The sequence below is a fragment of the Neospora caninum genome, chromosome XII (assembly GCF_000208865.1).
Source record: "Neospora caninum Liverpool complete genome, chromosome XII".
Classification (NCBI taxonomy): Eukaryota; Apicomplexa; class Conoidasida; order Eucoccidiorida; family Sarcocystidae; genus Neospora; species Neospora caninum.
The window spans coordinates 2,174,956-2,190,147 of record NC_018398.1 but is presented as its reverse complement, the minus strand read 5'-3'; the positions used below and the strand labels follow the sequence as shown (position 1 = coordinate 2,190,147).

At 57.6% G+C, this 15,192-nt stretch overlaps 1 protein-coding gene across 1 annotated transcript; it reads right to left on the bottom strand.

Moving 5' to 3' along the window:
* NCLIV_062970 (putative helicase conserved C-terminal domain-containing protein) lies at positions 1-14,628 on the bottom strand (the record flags this gene model as incomplete). Its single annotated transcript, XM_003885848.1, has 14 exons — positions 1-194; positions 600-966; positions 1,389-1,544; positions 1,893-2,060; positions 2,480-4,918; positions 5,155-5,301; positions 5,730-5,939; positions 6,453-6,724; positions 7,483-7,598; positions 8,040-8,671; positions 9,033-9,827; positions 10,580-10,798; positions 11,314-11,537; positions 11,934-14,628. The coding sequence occupies 14 exons, from the start codon at positions 14,626-14,628 to the stop codon at positions 1-3; spliced, it is 8,634 nt and encodes a 2,877-aa protein (XP_003885897.1).
* Positions 14,629-15,192: the final 564 nt, after the last annotated feature.

The following is a 15,192-nucleotide window of genomic DNA, read 5'->3' as shown; positions in this document are numbered from 1 at the left end:
TTACTCAGAGAATGCTGGTCTCCGAATTGTGCGGAGCGTTCTGAGCAAGTACTCTGTCTGTTTTTGAAGGCCCTCGCCCAAGCCGACAGCCTCATCGTGCATTTCCCGCCAGTTCGGCTGAGAGCCCATCGGGCCACTACCCTTGCGGCAGGCGACGCGTTCTGTCCACGAAGGGGGAGAGGGCGACTGAGATCCTGGAGCCAGAGGCACACCAACAGCGAACGAAGAACAACGATAGAAAGTCGCGCACTTCCAAACCGATGTTAAGAGCCAATGCGGCATCTCATGTCTGCATACATCAATACACCTATCTATCCCTCTCTATATTATTTATATATATACATATATACATATTGCTAGATTTCGGTCAGATGCTGCCCGCAGTGAACTCTGTGTGCCGCTATTCTCACTCCACGCCGCTAGCCTGTGGGAAAGACCCCATTTCCGTCCCAACATGGGTGCGCGCCCCTGCGCAGCTGTGGACATCTCTCTATAGGCTCATCTCGATATTCACCTACCCTGGTGCACGAGAGAAGAGTAAGAGCGGGTAATACACGCCGTGTGGACAGAGAAACAATTCGAAACTCCCTGCTACTTACCATTCCTGCTCGTGTCGAAAAAAAGAGGTTCGTCCGCGGAGGCAGGCGCGTCGTCTTGACACGCTCCCTCTCCACGCCTGTCGGAAGTATCAGCGCCTCCTTGGGCACTGGCTTTCTGCCCTCGTTTCCGCAAGTGCGTGTGCGTGCCCTCGGGCCCACATGTCGGCGCGGCCTTGCCCGTCTTTCCACCGAGGCGCCTCCTCGAGCTCGACGTTCTCTCCCCATTGAGCGCAGTCACCGGCGGAGACACATCGCCCTCAGTGTCCCCTTGCGCTGCGAACCCTTGTCGCTCCCGCATCAGCAACTCCCGAGGATCTCGCGTGCCAAACACAAACGGCTGTTTGCTTGCAGAAACCCCACACGTTCCCTGTAGAGACAATAGGCAAGAACAACACGCAGTCAAAATGACACAATGCTTCAATCAGACTGAGTCTTTGCAGGGCCACCCCAATGCGCACCCTCAACCGCAATATATACATATATATATATATATATATATATAACTATAACCACGCATATGTATGTATATGCACATTTATTGTTAAATCCATATACGACAACCTGGCTGGGCAGGTACACGACTGAACCTTTGTGACTAAGGCGGGTTTGTTCTGTGAAAGCTGAATACCCTACAGAATCATGTGGGGCTGTCCCCTATTTGGGTTTATGCATATGTCTTTATAGTGCAGGCGTAGCGTCCAACGGTCAAGACACGCAGGGCCATGTGACTCGGTAGGGTTCTGGAGACGTGGGGGCACGCGTGCTCGGGAAAGGAAAGGCATGTTGTACCTTGGTGGTCATTCCGCCTTGGTCTCCCTCCGCAGACGCTGATGCCGTCCACACACCACGAAGCTGAAGAATCGTTTCTTCGACAGTATCCTTGAGAATGAAGATTTCCACATGAACGTCGCGCAATGCTCCCATACGATGCGCCCGAGATATCACCTACGAGCAGAAGTAAAGCAGCGGGTGGGCCTCACAAAACTTTCAATTTCTCGTTTTCGCGCGACCATTTGTCACTTCTCCGCTCTCGCAGCTAAATGAAACCTGGGTGTGTTTTCGCGCCAGCCGAAGGGCGGTCTCGTTCCTGCAGCTCATCCCGAAAGCGGAACGATGTGAATGCACGAACATGGGTTCACTCTGTCTGTGTGTGCTTGAGCATGCACATGAGCAAAGAAACGCATGCACATGAGCACGGTCTCGAATCACTCCGTACGCGATCACGGAAGGACAAGAGACCCGGAGTCGCAGTGAGAAGCGACAAGGACTGGACAAAAACAGCTTTTTGTTCACCTGTTGTTCCACATTCGGGTCGGTGGGAGGATCCGGCAGGAGCACGTGGGATGCGCAGCTGAGGTCAAGGCCGTGGGCACCCAGCTGTGTGGAGAGCAGCAGGACCATCGTCTCGGTGTCTTGCTGGAAGCTCTTCAGCGCATCTACTCGGTTTCTCTTGTCCTGCATCTGGAGGAAACACAGAGGCAAACGAGAGGGAAATGAAGTGGAGGCACTGACCCAAGAGAACGTTCTTTTTCGAGGGGAAACACAAAAGAGCGAGACGCAAATCCAAGCAGAAAAACGTCCTGCGTTTTACGCGGCGCACTGCTGAAGTGTCCTTCAGCGGTTCGTCCGGGTTCCCCTCCGTTGGGTTCGAATCCGAGGAGGGGCAAAGCACACAGGACGCCTCGAAAGCCGAGAGACCACAGCCAAGCTGAGAGTGCGGGGGAGAAGACCAGGGAGAAGGAGAGGACAAGGCAGCGGAGGCAGAAAGAAAGCATCGGTACGCAGGCGGCAGGCTGCTCTCGCACATGCGGCTTCTCCCCAAGACGAGCGAGGCGGAAAACACCAGGAATCGACGCAGAGGTAAGAGAAACCTGATTCACCTTCTCGTAAAAGTGGCAACATTTCACGCGGTGTTTCTCCAGGAAACAGCCTAGGAGGAAGAGGTTTTCCCATAGGGAAGACGCCACAATGATTTTTGGGCAGCGCTTGATCAACCGCTCTGTGCATGGAGTCGCCGCGAATGTGCCGTCTCTCTCCCGCTTCTTCAGGATGCTTTTGCGACCGACGGAAGCGCCAGGCCTCTCTCCCGCTTCACCTGGCTTCCCCAGGGCAGACCCAAACGAAACAGCACGAGAAGAGCCACACATTCTCTTCGCGGGGCCCGAAGAGAAGGGATCCTGCAGCGTCTCGCCACTTCCAGGCTGTATTGCCTCAGCTGCGGTAGGTTGCTCAGCCTCAACCTTTTCCCTCTGGAGTTTCTCTTCCCCTTCCCCCGGCATCGAACCCCCCGTCTCTTCCACTCCGTGCTCTTCTTTCCCGTCTCGCACACTCAGGTGAATGCCGGAAGGCGAGAGAGGAGGCAACGAAGCCGAGGAGGGACGCGAGCTCGAGGGAGACAGCGACGATGAGAAACAGACCGCTGTCCTCGGCGTCGAGAGCGGGAAGGCGCCGCTGGTGTCGCATCTGTCGTCGTCTGCGAACCGCGGTTTCTTGCCTAGATTTTTCTCCCGGCTCGCCTCTTCAAGAGACCAGAATCCCGGAAAGGCACACGACGAAGGGAAAGACGCATCGATTTGGGGTCTTTGGCGAGGCTCCAAGAGGCTCTCCGGGATGTTGTTCTGCGCGAACTCTCCGGAGTAGATGATGTGCAGGATGCGCCTCACCACGAGGACGTTCTTGCTGGAGCTAAAGAATATGGCGTCTTCTTCGTCAATCTCCGCGTCGTCAAACTCCTCGAGAATCTCGCGAGTTGACATGCCACCCGAAAGAAGCAGGCTGAGCAACGTAGCCTCTCGGCGAGCGGCCACAGTCGCTCCCCGCAGGGTGCATGCAGCGCGACAGTCACTCTCGCTCCGAGCCGACGAGACAGCCGACGCGAGGGCCGAACCACCAGTCCAGGGCGCCCGAGCCGACGGGCTGTTGGCCGCCCGCGACGGATCCGACAGGGCGATATGGCCAGGGGAGAAAGCAGAGGAATAGGGGAGAGACAGGTTAGCGGCCCGCAAGCTGACTTTCCTCGAAGACGTCAGGAGCGCCCGCGAGCCCGAAGGCGAAGACGCGAGCCGGCGACTCGTGAACGGCGACTGCACTTTCTTCAGTTCTCCCCCATCGTCCTTTGCCTCACTGAAATCGTACGCAAAGGCATCTTCGACGTCGATGTACCGAGGATAGATGCTGCCTTTTTCGGTGTCTCTCTCGCGTTTCCCAGGCGCATCACTTCCTCCCCCCTCGACGCTCCCTGCCAGGTCGTCCAATCCAAACCTCGCAGACGCTCCGAGCGTCGAGTCCGCGCGGTCATTGGCGATGCGTCTGGAATCCCGCAGAGGCGTTACTACCGACGAGAAGGTGCCTGCGCCCTGCGAGCCTGCGGACGGCCAAGACACAGGAGGCGCTGTTGGGGTCGAGGCAGAGGCGGACGAGGCCGGAAAAGGTCCCATGAGCGAGTCTCTCGCCTGTTCCGGCTGGGTGTCTCCACCTGCCTCCGGAGTCGGCTTGCCGCGAAGAGCCTCCCGCGCAGTGGCGAGGTGACTGCCTCTGGTGGCCGACGAGACAGGAAAGCCGTCTGTCCGGAGAAACGCAAACGCGTCGTCTCTCGAGTGTGCACGCTCGCCATCGGCGAACCATTGCCTGACGATGCGCATTGTCTCTGCTGACGCGCGAAACGACCTTTTCTCTTTCACTCTTTCCACCAGGTGCGGAGCAGACGTCACGGAGGCAGCCGGAAGCAAACTTCGAAGCGCTGTCTCTGCGCCTTCGCCGCCTGTTCCCCTCTGTGCGCGCGTCGATTCACCGATCGGCCGCTCCTCTTCCATCGCCCTCCGCGTGCCTTCCACGCCGCTCCGCGGTCTCTCGCCGGCTCTGTCTCCGACGCGGTCGAGCCCCAGCCCCGAGGCAGGGGAAGCAAGAGGCGCGGCGGCCCCGCGGGAAGACAATGGCGATCGGGACACCGCCCCAGAAGGCCGAAAGACGTCCACTTCCATCACCAGGGTTTCGCCGTCATCGCCCCCAGTTGGGTCGAGAGCCCCCGTTGGAGTGCACGCGGAAAACAGCCCCGCCGACCCGGCCGCTCGGCTAGCCGCGCTTTCGGCCACGTCTCGGCTGCCTTCCTGCCGACCTCGCCGAGCTGACTGCTGGTTCCGGAAAATGAGGGACCGCCTGTCTAACTCCGCATTTGCTCGTGCGCCGCGAGTGAACTTGAACGGCCAGTCGAAGGTCGTGTTGTGTTCCACTGGAGGCTGCAGGCGGTCGAAGAAGTCTGCATTGATCGGTGCATGCGGCCAACACAGCGGGCAGTGGCGCAGCGGCGGGCGCCGGCAAAGCTGTGGCAGAAACGCACCACAAACGCAGGCGCGAACGCGAATCCAGAGACGGGGATCGCGGCGCCTGGCAGAAAAGTGAGCAAAGGCGAGCACAAGAGAGAAAGGCTGGGGTGTCGACGCGCGCCGGCTTGGACAGCACATACGCAGCCCATAGGGGGGGACCGGAGGAACCAGGTGGACGCGGCACCGAGCTGTGCAGAGGGCCAAGAGCGAAACCTTTCGGTGGAAGCACTTACGTTTTCGGAGAAGATTTGCGGGAAGAGACACTCCGTGCACAGCAAGTGCAGAGCCGGACAAGGAACAAGAAGAGGAAAACGTATCGCCTGGCGACACATGTCGCACGTGGCGTACGTTCTTTCCACTTTGTTCAGACGGAGGTACACCTGTCATCGCACCACACAGACAAGCAAAGGTGTGAGGCTACAAACGTGCACATGTAAAGAGGCACACGCCCCCACGCCCGAGGCCTTGTGTATGTGTGTGTGTTTGACGCGCGTCATTGGGCGCAGTGAAAACGGTGCGGTGGATACGCCTCTCCGGGCCTCGGTGCGGCGCCGGGATAGCACTTGTTCTGGCGTTTTCTGTTCACAATTATTTCCATGTTCGCAATTGTACCTGCTCCGAGCGTACAGCCTGCCCCATCAGTAGCAGTTCAACTAGAAAAGAGTCCAGTGTCAGCCATACCAGGCGTACAAAGCGTGCATCCAGCGGGCGAGTCCGAACCGGAAGAGGAAGAGGGGAGCCGCGCACCCTAATGTGGCAGCATTTCGCGAAGCACCGACGCAAACATGAACAAAGGAACAGGCCATACCTCCACGACGTAGGCGATCCTCTCAAACTGGAAGTTGTATGGAAACTCGTTGTGGTAGATCGCATGTTTGTTCGCGAGCATTTCCACTGCCTCGCCCACCCACTTAGTGAGAACCTGGAGATGCGACTCGGACTGAATCGTGCAGCTGAAACGCAGGTTCCAGAGAGATGTCGACGCTTGCGCCCGCTGACTCGGATGAAGAAGCGAATCCTAGGCAGACAAGAACAGCAAAACGAGCCAGGGACAACGGATTCTCGAGAGATGTGCAGACACATTTGCCGGCACGCACATGCTGAGATGACTCCAACATGCAGGCGAACTGTTTACGTAAATCCCGTCGCCCACCAGGGTGACGCCCGGGTGAAGCGCGAAGCTCACAAAGCACCATCCCTCCACGCCTTCAGACCTGAGGGCGCGACAGAGACAACTCGACAAAAATCGCGATATTTGCACATGCGTCGGTCCACAAATCAATTTGCAGCTCCAAAGAAACGCTTAGTGGCAGCAGTGCACCTAGTTCCGTAGAGCGAAAGACGCCGATAGATATAGACATACATATAAACACAGACGAATAAATATACATATATATACATATATACAGAGAGAGAGTTAGCGCGGTCAGCACTTGTTTACGGGTTTCACGAGGCGAGACGAGCCAACGTGATGCACACAGCCTGGACCTGCATGCACGGCAACGGTCCCCTCTCAGTGAGTCTTCGCTACCTTGTTCTTCCTCGAGTAATAGGTGCAGAAAAGGTTTCTTTGCATCAGCTGGACGAGGTCGTTGTACGTCGTCCGCTCTTTCGCAGACGGTTCAATTCGATAGATGGTTGGGCCCCGCAGAGCGGGCAGACGCTGGCACTGCTCCTTGCTGTGTCGGACGAGGCACGTGTTGAGGAGCAGAGAGAGCTTGAACAGAGCGGCCGCTTCGCCGCGTTCGACGAGGGGTCGGCATATTGCTGCCTTCAGCGGAGTTGTTTTATTCGATGAAACGCCTGCAGTCACACGCAAAACCGCACACGCAAGCAACCAGCACAACCCAACACACAAGCATATACATATATATATATATATATAATTATACATATATATATACATATATATGTACATATATAGGTTATGAACACACACGTCGATAGGAATCCCTCCGAAACGTGAGCGACATGCACACAGCGGCCTCTCTAGTGAACGTTGAGAGATCTGCCGAGTCGTACGGAGACGGACGGCCGCAGAGACGAAGAAACGAGCACACCAAATAAATGTAAGGAGACAGCGTACAGCTCGGCACGACGGGACATCGCGATCCCCGGCGATCTGACAAACGGAGAGACGCATGGACGGATATGCCAAGAGGCGCAGAACCATGCGCCTGACGCGAATCGACTCCACAGGGCGTGAAGCGACGCAAGGTCAGCAAAGACAACCTCAGAAGATGAACTCCGTTGCGGTGTGCAAACATTTGCGGCAGCCAGCATTCAAACACACTCTTCCAGGCGGACGAAGCTCCGGAGGTGTTTCGGAACAGGAAGCGCCTAGACCCTTTGCATAGGTACGCCTGTATGGACCTATCTGTTTGAAAATGAAACGTTGAACCAGGCATGGTGGGGTGGCGTGTGGAGTCAGGCTCGAATGCGTCGTATGCCCCGAGCCCCAGCTTCGCATGCCAGCGGCTCTGTCCCTTTTTTCCTTTTGTGTACGGCGAAAGGACAGGGCCGAGGACACAAGCCCTCTGTCGACTGGGGCGTGGGCGTACCGCAGTGTCGATACGGCAGAGCAAACGGGTGACGCAAAAATTCGAGGAGAGCCGTCAAGCCTGTCAAGCTGTGGCGGAGCGACTGGCGACTCGTCGGCGTGCCTGTGAGCACCCATCTGGAGAAAACCGGACAACGCGAGAGAAAAGGGAGAGCGAAGAGCTACGTACAAGGTCACCCTGAGATGTCGAAAAAGAGATGACAAACGCACGACCCGCTACAGACAAAAGGACGCCACATATATATATATATATATACATTTCTATAGATATACAGATGTACATTTCTAAAACCATATTATATATATAAACATATACATATATATATAGCTATAAACATCTAGATAAGCATTTGAATGTGGTGTCTGTGTAGCTGATGTTTGTTTTGCTACAGGGTCACTCGTTTGCAAGAGGCGAGAGGTAGGGAGGCTGTGGAAACCTGGAAAGGTTTGGGCCTGGGTATTACGAGCACGTGTCGCAAGGCGTCAGGAGACGAAGGCCTTCATTCGCCGCGGGGAGCGCGCGCCCCGGGAAGTTGTCTGCCCCGGTCGAGCTCTCACCGTTTCTCGGCGACGATCATCCGGCACAGCTGGACGTACTGGGACGTGCACCTTGAGAGCGTATGGCCTTCGTCGACGACCAATCGCTGCCAGTGAATCGACAGCAGCGGGCTTTTGGATCTGCAGAAGCTCTCGCCGACTTGGCCTTTGTACAGTCCTGGCCCCGCGAGAGACGCGTAGGCTCCGCCGGAGTCTCCTTGCAAGAGACGCGCGAGGAACCCCCTAGCGTCTTCTTCGTCGCCTCCCGACACTGTGTCCGTCCCGGCGGGCCTTTCCTCTTGGCGAGGTCGTTTTCGACATCCCGAAAGAAACGCCGGACGCGCTGCAGAGTGCAGACTGTGCTCGTCCTGTCCCTTCCCGCCCCACATCGCTTGCTCCACTTCCTGCGGTGACACGCATCGCCTGGGGTGTCGGGGGGATGGGCGGCGACCCTCGTTGGATGCCCGCTGGTTAGAGCCGAGCGGAGCGAAAGGTGCCGGACCACGGCCTTGTTCCCAGACATAAGTCAAACAGCGCTGAAACTCAGCTGTCAGAAACTGATGCGAGCAAATCACGAGGTGACAGGACGCCAGCTCGGCGCGCGTCGGCAGGGGCATCGCGTGAGCTCGATCGCGACGTTCCAAGACAAGCACCTGAAGCAGCAGCACCATTTCGAGGAGACAGGGGGTAACGGCCTTGACGGAGCCCGGTTTCCTCCACGTCGGCATGAACGCGCAAACCCCCCAGTGTCGACTGCAGCGCCTGCGAGAGGCCCAAAGGAGACGCCAAGGCGACCAGCGGCGAGACACGAAGCGACGGCGGAGACAAACGCCCCCCCCCCCCCCCCCCGCGGAGGGCGAGAAAGCGAGGTACGCCTTGACCAAGGGAACTGCTACACCCACACAAGGAACACCTGGCAACCGCAGGCAACAGCGAGACAAAAGACGGCGATTCCGCAGATGTCCAGCGAAGCTGGCGGTTGAGGCGGGTGTCCATAGGCCTCGTGTTTCGTACCTTCAGTTTGTCCGCGTCGTTGCAGTGCGACCAGGAGAACCATTTCTTCACTTCCGAGCTCCAGTGGTTGACGAGGGGCGTAGGACAGACCAACAGCGTCCCGTGAGAAAGCAGAAAGTCGGGCGGCTTCTGGGACGGGAGATCTCGGGGCCTCGTGAACGGGAGAAGCGCGTACAGCTCGGTGTCTTGCTGGGCGAAGAAATCCTTCGGCCCCCCACCCGCTTCGTCGTCTGTGTCCTCGTCTGTGCCCTCGTCTGTGTCCTCGTTCTGTTCTTCTTCCTGGTCCTCTTCCTTCCGTCTCCTGCCGTCTTGCGAGGCCTTGCAGCGCCTTTGTTTCTCGTCGCCGTTCTTCTCCTCTCTCCCGTCCCTCTTCTCCTCTCGCCCGTCCCTATCTTCTGCAGACGTGCGGGACGGGAGAGGCGCAGACGCGCGGGACGGGAGAGGCGCAGACGCGTCCGTTGACGCTTTCGACAGCTCCGAGTCCTGGCTGTCAAGGCTGACGCCCTCTGGCCGTCCTGTCGCTCCTGTAAGGCTCGCGGAGTCCGGCCCGACGCTCCCCTTCCCGCTCAGCGAGGCACCTTTGCGGTCGGAGCCGCTCGAAGGCCCCGCGCCCCGTACCCTGTCGCTGCTTTCCGTTGGAGACAACGTCTCGCCGTCCTTCTCAACCGCGTTTCGGGAACCTAGAGTTGCATGCAGGCGCCTGGCGCGCTCGTCTATCGCGATCTGTTCACTGAGCTCCCGGTTCACGAGGAACGTGAGAAGCGCGTTTGGGTCTCCGTGCTTGCTGGACAAAGTCTAGACGGGGCGGAATTGCGGCCAGGGAGGCAGCAACGCCCAGGAGGCCGAGCAGACAGAGAGGAAGAATCGTGGCGAGAGAAAGACGGGGGTGAGCAGCAGCAGCAACAGCCGAGGGAGAAGATGGAGAATCAGGAGACGCGAGGACGACCGGGATATGCATGCACACAGGACAGAGAACGCGAGAGACATGTATATGTGCGGCAGTGATCCAGCGCCTCTGGTAGGAGCATGTGCGTTGGAAACACCTTCATGGACAAATGCACAACGCTTACGAATTCCGACTGGAAGGGGCCAGGGGTGTAGAGGCGGTGTTGAGTGACTGGTGACGGGGCAGTGTCGTCCGCGCCCCACAAAAAAACCTGCTACGTCTCCAAAGAAAGTGTTCTACTCAGAGCATCAAGGGACGTCTACGAACACGCACGGATACCGACGGTCACATATATAGTATATGCACGGCACTGAATGGAATAGGAGTCGCGTTCTACACACCTTAGAATATGTAATCTCAGCTTACCTACCGATATTTATGTATACAACTATTTGTATAGATGGGAGCATATATATATATATATATATATATATTTGTATAGATGGGAGTATGCGAATGCACTCAGGAATGTGTGCCCGGAGGCGTACGTCCTTATAGGAGGTATGTCGCCTTCTTTTGTACATGTACACCGCGAACCATAAACATGCGTTACCGCGATTTTCGTTGCCGCTTTCCCTTCGGTCTGTCTCTGAGACCTTACACTCGATAACTGGCGGTAGATCCTCTTCATCTTCTGCATCATCTTCTCCGACGCCTGCTGTGTGGAGTCTTGAAGATCTGCTTCGGAGATGAGTTGTCGAGAGGCCAGTTGCTCCGCGACATCCCGGATACATGCAGACTGCCGAAACGCCTCTGCGCCGGAATGGGCTGTATCCAGAGCTAACGCGTGAAGCTCGAGGGGAAGCGCAGCAGCAGTAGGCTGAGAAAACAAACACCACGTGGCTCGTTATTCTTCCTACACGCATAATCCGTCCTCTGCCTCGACACAGACACCGCAAGATTCTATACAGATATGTTTGTAGGCAGATCCAGATACACGCTGCCCCACTCGCTGGCATCCGCCCCTGGACTGTGTGGCAACAACCAAGGCAGATGAGGAAAACGGCAGGCACACGAAGCGTAGACACACGCAGTCCCTTTCCCTTCCAGGCCTAGTGCCTACGCAGTCCGAAGCGAAAAGAAACACGGACATCCCTCGAAGAACCAAAGACAAAAGGTGGCAAAACGAGACGCGTTGCGGACGTCTCTAGAAGCGTCAGCCGATGTGCATCTCCACCTGAAGGCGAACGATGCACGTGGAAAACGCACGCCAAAAACGTCGCATTGTTCTGCCAGTTTCTCGCCCTCATGTCAGCCGCTTTTGCGGCCAACTTCCCGCAGGCCTCCATGTTTAAAATTTGTGGGGTGTCTCACGCCCGCCCCTCTCAGGCGCACCATTGAATAGCCGATGAAGAACTTGGTACGCCCAAAGAGGCCGCCGCGCTGCGCCGCCTCGTCCGGAAAGCGAGGAGAATGAGGCGGCGTAAAGGACGGCGACGAAGTTCCCTCTTTTGGAAGGTCGAGCAAATTCAGGGAGACTGCGCCTGGAGACGCTGCAGCGTCACCCGCCTCGGGAAGAAGCGGGTTGAGCTGTGGGTACGAAAACGCACTTCGGACACCTGGGAAGCCGGCATTCAAGAAAGGCAAAACCGCATGCGCATCTGCACACACCTCTTCTCTTCTCGTGGCTGTCGCCTCCACAGCCAACAATGAAACAATCGCGAAAACGGACTATACGCAGAAATCTATATATTCATATTGATATACACATAGTTTTGTGTTGCCACACGCTGGCCCCTCTCAACGGACACCGGGTGAAAGCTGTGAAGCGTCGCGGGGTGAGCCTATCTTGACAATTCGTATGGCTTGGCTTTCGCTGTGTGTGCTGTCTTCCTCGATCCCCTCCGTGCATCTTCACCTCTTCCGGCCTCGCCTTTTTCTCTCCTCGTTCGGCGTGGTGCACTTTTTAGGTTCTCCTGAAAGCTAACGGCATCCCGGCTGAGTCTCCGTCTTACCCTGCTCTATGAAATACTGCTCGATTTCGTCTGCCGCGAACTTCCAAACATATCGAACACCTTCTCCATCCTCGAGCCACTGCCGCCGCGCTCCCCTCTGTCCTCGCCCTCCTTTCTGTGTTGGATGGCCCACTGCTTCTCCCTCTTTTTCGCCTTCCACAGCGTCGTCTTCTTCTGTGCCGTCTTTCGCTCTTTTGCCGGCCCTTGCGGACGGGTCGGACTCGCCGTTGGCCGCATGCAGTCGACCCAGATACCCAGCTAGCCAGGCCTTGACGAGGCGCGGGAACGCCGGTAAGCGTCCCATGCTCTTGACCACCACAGACAGCATCGCCAGCGTTTTCCCGAGGCCAGGATCGTCGCAGAATAAGCCGCCGCCGCCTCGGGTCCCTTGCGTCCACCCTCGGAGAGAAAGGGACTGATGGTCGCCCACTAGACAAGGCGACGAAACGGAAGGGAATACAGAAGCAAGAGAAGACGGCGGACAGCGGGCCGGAGAGGAAACTGTCTGAGTTGCTCTGTGCGTCGGTGTGCACATTCTGGGCTTTCGGCTGAAGCCGATTGCACAGAGGCGCGTGTCAGAGTTGAAATAGAGAGAAAAGGCGCCCACGTTTGTTTGGGGAATCTGAAAGCGCGGTTTCAGAACGTACATGCCTTCAGATTTGCGATCTGTTTCTCCACTTCCGCCCTCGCTGTCCCGGCGAGGAGACGCAGAGCAATGAAGTCTCGGTGACGAAGCGCGCCGCAAGGCTCCGCCCGACTGCGGAGCCGCGGAAGCAACAGCCGGCTGTGGCGACGAGGCGAAGGTCACAGGGGCCCGAGGAAAGTGAGGAGGCAGAGATGGAAAGACAATCGGATGCGGAGCGGCTAAGCACGCCAGAGACGCTGTCTCACTCACGAGGAGACGATACAGGTCGCCTGCCGGAACGCTCGTCATCTCTGTAGTCGGCTTTTCTTCTCTTGGAGGCTCGACGGATTCAACCGTCTCCGTGTGCTGTGTTTCGTCGGCGACCACATGTTCCTGTTCAGATTCTTCGTCCTTCTTGTCCACGGGCTTTGTCAGCTCATCGGCTCTTCCTGTGCTCAGACTGCGGTTCTGGAGATGCTCCTCCCCTGCCGCGTTCTCGCTCCGCGTTCCTCCACGTCCTCCGCTGGCCCGCGTTCTCGCTGCACTCGCTGACGCTGCCGCTCTTTCAGATTCGCCTGGTTCTTCCGCGCCTTCCACTCCTCCAGGACGGCCTCCTCTACAGCCTGGCAAACCGCTGCTGTCCTTCGCGGTCGCTGCATGCGCTCCCGGAGTCCCCTCGCCGCACCCGACCGGTCGCCGTGCGTCCGCCGCACCTGCGAGCCACTCCTGGTGCGGCAACTGAAGCTCCGTCCATTTGGCGAGGAATTTGAGGGCATCATCAGCAAACCTGCACTCACCCGAGAGTGCGTCTGGATCGACTCCGCCAGGCTCGTTGGGTGCGTCCTCGCCCGCGTCGAGCGCGCCTGCTGGGTCTACGTCTCCATGGATTCGGGGTTCGCTTCGGTCTCGCGCGCCGGTCAAGCACGCGGAAGACGGCGCAGCGAGGGAGACAGGCCCATGCGGTTGCTGCGGTTTTTGTCGATCTTCCACGGACGCGAACCAGAACGGAGGCGCCTGGGCGGCGGCCCGCCGCTCCCGGTGCCGCAGCCAGAGCAGGCCGTGGGTCTGGTGGGCGAACAGTCCCCCGAGAAAGACATGCTTTCTTCTATGTTCTCCAGAGTCCCTCGCCTCTGGGTCTCCGGCGTTCGCGAACGCGAAGTCGAGCAAAGGCGGCAGCGGAGACGCCGCCGAACGCGCGGGAGCCGGGCGCCGGTCGTGAGGATGCAGAAAGCAATCTCCCACCATGAGCTGAAGCCCAGGGACCACCGGCTCTGCCAGCAGAAAGTGACTCCAATTTGTTGTCCCAAACGAGGCGAGAGACGCGGGATCCAAAAAAGCCAGCAGCATGTGCAGCGCCTCGTGCGTAAGCCTGCAAATCTCACACTTACATAGAAACACAGAAGAAGAAGAAGAAGAAGAAGAAGAAGAAGAAGAAGAAGAAGAAGAAGCGAGTGCAGAACTCGGAGCAGACGGGAGCGCAGGGAGGGAAGAAGCAGTGCGTTGTGTGGTTTTCCGAGTTCGTTTTTCTCGGTGTCGCCGGCATCCTGAGTCCGCGAAAGGCGCGGCTGCGTTCTTAGCGAGGGCGGAAGCGAGAAACTGGAACAGCGAGTGAGGCGGCGGTTGGTCGACCTTCAGTTGCCAGGCGTTTTCAGAGACAAAGTCGTATGTGGACTGGAGCGACAGAGAGCCTGGAGGACTGTGGAAGTGGCCGGTGCACATCAGGCTGCCGCACCAGGCGAGGAGACGCGCCCGCTTCTCTCCGCCCACAGGTTGCTCGTGCGTACCCGCAAAGAGGCAACGAACAAACCCAGCATACACTTCCCATTCGTCTTCGCGGGTTGTTCGCAGAACGGTGCAGAGGGAAGGCCGCGGAGACGGTGACGGACGCGCAGGAAGAGAAGAAAGGGGAGACGAGGTAGATGGACAAGAGTAAGAAAAGACCGGTGTGAGAGGCAGGCGAAGGCGGCTCAAGGCGTGGAGAGGAAGAACGTGTTGAAGAAGGAAGATCTCGGCGCCCGAGACGAGGAATTCGTTCGGAGCGAGCTCGGACGCCACGTTCGTTCTCTTCATGAGAAATGGGCTGTGCGAAGCGACAGACACCAATGGCAGACGAAACAGAGACTAGATACCCGCGGGATTCGCGAAAGGACTTTTAAACCTTGAGACGCCATCCCGGCGCGTCCCGCTGAACAGTGGTATGTCCACGAGAACCCACGCACCACGACGAAACGGTGCAACCTCCTCGCCACGGCGAGATGACGCACACTGGCCCCGAGCCTCTCTTCTGCTCTTCGTTTGGCGAAAACCCAGTTAGGGATGATAGTTCACCGTCAGCAACACACGCGCGACCCTCCTCGTGTCCGCGCAACTAGTTCAAATCGTCTCCGTGCGACTTCCCGGGAAAGCGAACAGAACAAAGGAGGCGTCGCGCCTCGTCAACGCGACAGCACGCAAGTCGTATGTTTGCGAGTGCAGGCTAGATCTAACGTAAATGAATAACCGGTAAAGGACAAACCCACTTTTCAGCTGTGGCACACTGAAACGAACGCCCCTGCGTATGTCACAGGAAACTTCCCACAGATGCACAGTCTTCCATGTGAATATGTGTGTATGAGTGTGTGTACCTGGAATGTG